The sequence below is a fragment of the Bactrocera tryoni genome, chromosome 4 (genome assembly GCF_016617805.1).
Source record: "Bactrocera tryoni isolate S06 chromosome 4, CSIRO_BtryS06_freeze2, whole genome shotgun sequence".
In the NCBI taxonomy this organism is placed as follows: Eukaryota; Metazoa; Arthropoda; class Insecta; order Diptera; family Tephritidae; genus Bactrocera; species Bactrocera tryoni.
In genome coordinates, this window is record NC_052502.1 from 3,394,818 (window position 1) to 3,402,664 (window position 7,847).

The 7,847-nt window shown below is 34.6% G+C and overlaps 1 protein-coding gene across 1 annotated transcript; it reads right to left on the bottom strand.

The window, feature by feature from the left end:
* Positions 1–6,161: 6,161 nt before the first annotated feature.
* Positions 6,162–7,303, bottom strand: LOC120775937. Its single transcript, XM_040106343.1, has 4 exons — positions 7,264–7,303; positions 6,944–7,206; positions 6,732–6,885; positions 6,162–6,677 (listed from the first exon to the last, which is right to left on the bottom strand). Exons 1-4 carry the CDS (start codon positions 7,298–7,300, stop codon positions 6,538–6,540), a joined length of 594 nt encoding a protein of 197 aa, XP_039962277.1. The 5' UTR covers positions 7,301–7,303; the 3' UTR covers positions 6,162–6,537.
* Between the last annotated feature and the right edge of the window lie 544 nt (positions 7,304–7,847).

The window sequence follows — 7,847 nt, forward strand, 5'->3', positions numbered from 1 at the left end:
GTCAAATAATAAAAGTTATATTGAAGTTCCACGAAATAACAGTAAATCGGCTATTAACCTGTTAACTAAACGCGAACAATGTAAAAATTCGCCCTTTTTTAATGCGAATTTAGATAAGTTTTATTATTTAATAATACTTATTTCTATTAAAAATAAGAAACAATGATGTAGTACTTACCAACTTATATAGAACTTGTATTTTGTAATTTTCAACTAAATTTAACCAATTTAACTTCCAAACACTAACCCGTCTGATTCTGATTCCACAAATAAAAAAGGATTTTAACTTGATGTTTTAAAGCTAATCAGACAATACCTCCCATTGAGCTCTGTTGTGGCTATACCAGCGATTAAATGCGTTAAAAAAAATTGATAATAAATTTGTACTTTAACTTTAGTTGCGAAAAGCGAACCGATTGTTGTTTGTTTTCAAAGTGAAGTATATTTTTGTCAATTGACACATTGACAGAGTATTTTGTCACTGGAAAACGCCTATAAAATTAGGGATGTGCGATCTAGATCGATATTTTAATATTTTATGTAGTGTTCGGTGTTCGGTGATATCGATTTTAAATTATGTTGAGTTTGTGTTGCAAAATAAAAGAAATATTTCCTTGTGATTGCGCCCCCCCCCCACCTGCACCACCCTAGTTACGCCACTGCATATTACCGGTAGATTCTTTAAGCTTATGAAAAAGATTTTTTTTCCACGTCTTGCTGCTCCACCAAAATTGCAGTTGGTGTTATCCGCACATAAAGCGAGTAATTTTTGGTTCACATCAAATTTAGACACTACATTGGAAATTAGAGCTGTTAAAAGATCTGACGATTCACCTGACAGTTCCTTTACATCCAATATTTTTATTTGTATCCCCTTTTGCGGCAAGAAGTAACTGACAAGCACCGGACAAATCTTAATGCTGCCATGATTTGAACAATCGGAGAAAATGGAAATAAAATTAACTTCCCGCAAATCAGCTTCGATTTGCTGCAATACGTGTGGTACTAATACATTACACACAATAGCTTCAGTTTTAGTGCGAGCGGATGAATATGTAGTTTTCGTCAAAACATCTTTTAATTAATTTTGATGTGCAATCATTAGAACGAAACGAAAAGTTGTGGTTTACGGTGTGGTACGCCCAAGTACCTTCATTGATGCTGGTCTTCATTCCCTGGTCATCCATTGTACGTGGTCGCGCAAAATTGAGAACGGATTGACTGGTTGAAGCTTCAAAATCAGCCTTACGATGTTTTTGCGATATCAAATGGCGTTCAATATCACATTTACCACTATTAGCAATGGAAAAAACAGCACTGCATTTCAAACATTTCACTTCATTCTCATGTGCAGCCTTTTTTATAAACGCGTACTTCTCTTTCAAATTATTGTTGAAAGTGCATTTTCTATGTGGAGCCATAACGCTACAATAAAAAAACTATTTAATTGAAGTGTTCAAACAATTTTCTGAAGACTTACCAATTTTGTTTGCTATTTCTTGTTCGATGGTCAATCGTTGCGCAGCATTCACGAAAATTGCATTGCAAGAAACATATGTTCATTAGAAATGGTAGTTATTATCGATAACTGCCTACATTTTGATTAGTAAAGGGCTGCCACCGTACATTTTTAAGTATCGAATAAAATGCGGGACAAAGGCAGGACACTTGGAAAAAAACAGTACATTTTCAGGTTTTATTGTTTCGAAAAATTACGCAGGACAGAGGTTTGAAAAACAGTACGGTCCTGCAAAAAACAGTACGGATGGTCAGCGAATGCATGGTACGAGCTATGCCGTATGTTTCCATGAGTGTTAGGCATGCGCGAAAGTAGAGAGCATTCTTTATACCTATGCTTCTCAATCCCGATATGAATGTTCGTACGGCCTTCGATTGAACTTCTTTAGATAACGCATCAACTACGTATTCGTCCCTATGAGTCATTTCAATTTTGAAAAAGCGCAACATTTAAGGCTTGATTTAGTTGATCGAAGTAGACATGCAATGGACTATTGTTTTGCCGAATCTTCATCATTTTTTTCTCTAATACGTGTAGAGGTCGTTGGTCAGCATAGGAGTCTCAAATTTTTTTATGCTATCCATTAGCGTGATAGACATATTACGCCAATTTCGATATTCGTAATAATCACCGGTGAACGTACTCAGTGATTTAAAGATATTTAGATCCACTTCTGTCAGATGATTATACATAGTTGCATAGTTGTTCGTGAACAGGAGTGGGTGCGCTAGGTATTCCCGACTCCACCATAGATAATCTTTGTTGAAAGTTGGTGATGCTTGTCTGAAATACGTTGTAGTCTGCCATAGCCATGATTCTTTACGTGATTATGATAAATTTTTAATATAGGATGTTAACACCTCAATGAAGTTTTATTCAATACCTTACCGCTGATGGGGGGCAATGAAAGACTTGCATCGAGGAATAATTATTTCATTTTTATTTAATATTTTTAAATCATATAAAAGTGTCTAAATATATTGCTGCATTCCGCCCTTTAGTAGCAATGAACATATTCTATTTTGAACATAGAATATATATCCTTCACATTATTTGAAGTCACGCGCGTAAGGATTTTATTAACCGTATCCTTTTATGATGTGTGCCCCACGTTGGGCACCAATTAATATTTCACTTTGCACGAAATATAAAAAATTTTAGTTTAGATCGTTACGGAGCAGCGATCGTTCTTTTAATCAAAACATCAAGTATCCAAAAGACAAGTACATGGTATGTTGCGGCTATATTTATACTATGGTAAAGATACATACATATAATTATAGACTTAGCGTGTAAGTCTACCTTCCAATTTGAATAAAAGACTTTGTATTCTTTTATGTTAACAAATCGTGGTTTATTAAAGAGCTGCAAGGGTACTAATTGTCCTTGGTTTGTACGATGTCCTGTAAGCTTGAGTTCATTAGATGTTTCTGTAGTCCCGGATTCCTTCCTGTCATGTAGTCCGTGGATATCACACACATTTACTATTTGCGAACACACTTATCTAGACAAACTGAATTAAGCTACACTGAACTTGAACTGAACTGCAATTGAACTGAATTGAACTGCACTGAACTGAACTCTTACTATGCCTTTTATACTTTCGAGATTTAATTATTTTTAAGTCTGTCAGCAAAGCATCAAATATCATAATTATGGCACGTGTTCTTATTTATTACTGTGTCCAATTAAATAGGATTCAAGTTTGTAATAGAGTTTCGTCCATAGCTGAGGTATGCTCAGCAGCTCCAGGGTCGGCCTTGGGACCCACGAACCCTTAGCAAAAATATTTACTTTTTGTAGTAGATGTATCCACACCCCTTATGTGGACAGCCAGACCAGCTTATATTTATATGGCGAGCCAGGTGGAATCGATTGGATTTGGTGTGCCAGGCGTTGGTTCTTGTTGAAGTCGGCACGGTAATTACGGTAAGGTGGTGTTCCTTCTATCTTCTGGTGAGGAGTAGTCACTCCCAGACACGGCGTTGACTGTACGGTACAGTGCAGTATATTCTCGATCCCCACTGCCTATTGCTGCTGGCTGCTGTGCGACCGTCCTCGCTGGCGAGCTGGAAGAAATCATCGCATTCGGTGTGAAGTGCTTGCTTATATAACAGCATAGCGCAGCTTTCATCAGCGTAGTGAGGTAAGTTGTGTGTGTAGCTTTGGTCAATGCGGTGAGGTGAAGTTTAATACGCGTAGGATAATTCTAGTATGGTGGAAAGCTCTATGTTGAGGTATGGTGAGGGTAAATGATGTACAGTGTTGAAGTAAATTATTGTAAGGTGGTAAAAGCCACGTTACAGTCCACCCCTTACTTCGGACAGCGATACTGGGGTACAGGCTGGGTACAGGTGGAAGGAGTGGTTTCGACCTCCCACGATGATTTGGCTGGAGGCTGACTGGCTGTCCTGGTTGGCATGTGCCGTAGGCGGGGAGCGAATGTGGAAATCTTTATTTAGCAGCAATTTCTTAACCTATGGTACAAGGTGTCTTATGTCTTATGATTATGAGTACTTACAACTAGTAACACCAACTTTAATTTCTGGCTTTATGTATTTAGTCGTACAAACGCACAAATGAGTACTGAAAACTAGTAAAATTAATTTTCATCTCTGGCCTTGTGTGTTTAGTCGTACAAATGTAGCACGCATCTCTCCTTGCCGTATCGCACCAATACGCGATCGCCTTCCAACTTCTGCAGGGCTTAACGTCGGCCTCGGAAGAATAGCGTTCTCCTGGAGCGCTTGATGAAGTGCTGTCGCGTCATTGTCAGCCCTTCCAGGAACCCTGGAATTTCGCTCGCTGGTGTTACCTCTTCGTGCGACGTGATAGGCGGGGCTGGTCGTGCGCTGGTCTCGGCCATGGGAGGTTGTGTCGCCGTCGTGGTCGTTTGAGCCTTTGGGTGAATCGGTGTCGTCTCGACGTGGGCCGTGGCCGTCGTTTATGTTAGTGTTATATACTTATGTATATACAACATTTATTAGTGGAATGAATCTTAAGACTGACATATAATATTCTTATTATGCTTAACGAGACCTTAATATCGTACATACATATGTTTTATATATCGTAATGGCGTTGGTGGAGGGATAGTTGCCAGACTGTTATGTTAGGCTACGTAACTTCCCCCCCCGTTAAAATTAAAGTTTACATGAATTGTGATATAATAAGTAATTATTAATAGAATTAATACAAGCGGATTTTTTTTTTTTTAATAATTAAATAAATCAAAAATTTACATATATCCATTACATTTTTTAGTTTTTTTTTTGTACAGTTTTTTTTTGCTTTTACATATACTTATATCTATTAAATTATTATTTTCTGTTTGTGTTTGTAATCCATTTATTGATTTTTTTTTGTTTTAGGAAATTTCTTGTATGTTAAATTTGTCATGAAATTTATATTTTCTTTTAATATTTTTAGCATGTATATTATTCAATTCATTAAATATAAACTTCGGTTGTTCTTTATGACGCACATTTTTATAATTTTTAATGTAGCCTTTATTCCTGTATTCTCGATAATTTTCTCTATGCAGATTTCTTTTATTCAAATACCTTTTCTTTTCATTAATCATTTTTGTGTATATATTTGTTTTATTACAATTTCCTGATTCCACATTAATTGGTTTTTCTTTTGTAATGGAATGGTATGAATTATTGTAGTATTCAATGGATTTGCTTACTTTGTCTTTAATGCCTAATAAATTATTTTCTATATTTAACATCCTAATTTTTTCAGTTAGTGTATTATGCAACCTCTCGATGTCGGCGTTTCCAGTATGATTGTTTGGTTTTGTTAGATGTAACTTTATATTTTCTGTTCTTAGGTAATCCCTAATGTTTACGCTTTTAAATTCGTTATCTGTAATCAATGTTTCAAAATGTCCTTTCTGTGATTGGCATTGTCTTAGTTTCTCAATTATTGTTTGGTTATTTCTGTCCTCAAGGTAGTAGGCAATAGCAAATTTTGAGAAACGATCTATAAATGTTAAAAAGTTAGATTTTGAATTCGTGTAAATGTCCATATAATTATATATTAAGGAAGGTTGTTATTAACTTCCTCTCTTTAATATATATTTTTAATTAAAACACTTGCAGTTTCGTGCTTTACAATTCTTTATTGTGCCGTAAAATAGAAGAATAAAATGTTAGTATAATATCAAATGAATATACCGGTTGTATGTCCTTCAGGTCTCCTTGATGATGTCGCCTTCTTCTTACGATGTAACTCCAACTGAATTTACTGAATTGAACTGAACTCCTGCATTGGTGGTGCTAACTCTTTTATACTGCATTTGAGCAGTGGCGTGATCTAAAGTCGAAGATCTTATTTCGTCTGGCGCCGTATTTCCTCATGTTGTAATTTTAATTTCTTTTAATTGTAAAAATGATCATTTTACGATTTTGATAAATGATGCGTACCGAAAATATTAACAGTGCGAATTATTGCTCAAGTTAATTATTTATTGTCCGTATCATGCTGAATAAATATTACTCCAATGTTTATGTGATTGCTGCTCCCGTATGTGTGCTTGAGTGTTCGCTGTTACCCAGCAGATTTTAGGATGATCGTTTGAGACCTCCTGGATTAATCCTTTAGGAGATATCCTATACTCCCTATTACTCTTAATACTCGTGTGTAAATACACGTAAAATTGTATACTCGTTTTTAACATTGCATGTCATTGGAACGCGAGTACTCCTTTTAACCTCCTAATGGAGATCTCTATGATTACTGCTATAGGAGATCTCTATGATTACTCCTAAAGGAGATCTCTATGATTACTGATATAGGAGATCTCTATGATTACCGCTATAGGAGATCTCTATGATTACTCCTAAAGGAGATCTCTATGATTACTACTATAGGAGATCTCTATGATTAATCCTAAAGGACATCTCTATGATTACTTCTATAGGAGATCTCTATGATAAATCCTATATTATTTTCAACCTGCAATTATTTTAACAAAAACAAATTTTTATAATATTGTTTTTTATTAAAATTTTTTAATTAAATGAATGTACATGAAATTTATTATTTTTTTTTATATTATAAGTGTTCCTGTAGAACTGAGCCTTACATTTGAGAAACGCCTTTTTGATCTTTGCCTCAAAATCAGGGTATGAGTAGTCATCTTTTAAGGCCTCTAAAAATTAAACTTGTTAAAAAAATAGATGACATGATTTAAATTATGTATTACCGTAAAGAAATTTATTGAAAAGTGCATAATTCTTCAATGCAACTTTTTTTTTGGCTCCATCCCAATTCACTTTTAAGAGCAGGGACTCCGCAATCACTTCATCCAAAATTTTTGATAGGGGTCTCTTTGAAAATTTTTGCTTCAGATACGCCACCTATAATAAACTCAAACTGTTTAGTAACATTTTATCAAATGTATTTTATTATACTCACAATTTCTGCCTCAGGCTTATTCAAAAGCAAGGACTCTGTAGATGCTAAATCATTTATGCTTTTAATAGGAAATATCATTAAATCAATCTTCTTCGGTTGCAATATGTCAATAATCCGCTCCAGGAGTATAGTGTTCTGCGCCGATATTTCCTCTAGCTTCCGTATTCTTTGTTCCATGTTTTTCTGCCAGGAGGAGGTGTTTCGGGAAGTAATGGTGGACACATTGATATTTTCTCCACTTAAAATTGAAGAACTTCCGCATTCTAGGAAAAAAATGTGCTAAAGAGTTATGAAAAAATATTTGCAAGAGATAAACTTACCGAGAGAATTGAATAAAAAATTATTTTGTGACGTCATTTTATTTATCTATAATTAAGTGTATAATATTATATTATTTTACAAGTATTATATTATTTTTGTATTATATATTAATTTAGTAACAATGATGCAAAATGGGAACAAAATGAAAGTGATCGTCTTCAGCAATTGCAAAAAGTTTGCAGTAAATTATTTCGAGAGGTATATTGTGCTCTAAATCAGCTAAAACAGATGCTTTCGATATCCCTAACGCACTTTTTGAGTCTACTGGATAAGTAAATGAACTTGTTGCATCGTTAAAATATTTACCTCTAACAACCAGCTGTTCACCCACTTTTTGAAACCCAATTATTTTAAAAACATTTAATTCCTGCGTCATGCAATAGCAATCTGGGACTTTATTGCTTAAAAAAAAATTACCGAACTGATATTTATTATAAATATTATTAACTTTTTTGCCCAGTGGACAATTTTTTTTTCTTCCTAGGAATAAAATTTCGCTCTGTAATGCGATTATTCAACTGTTGAGAAATATATTGAGATTTCCGGCAATCCTTTTTCAAAATTTGTAAAAAACTTTCAAATT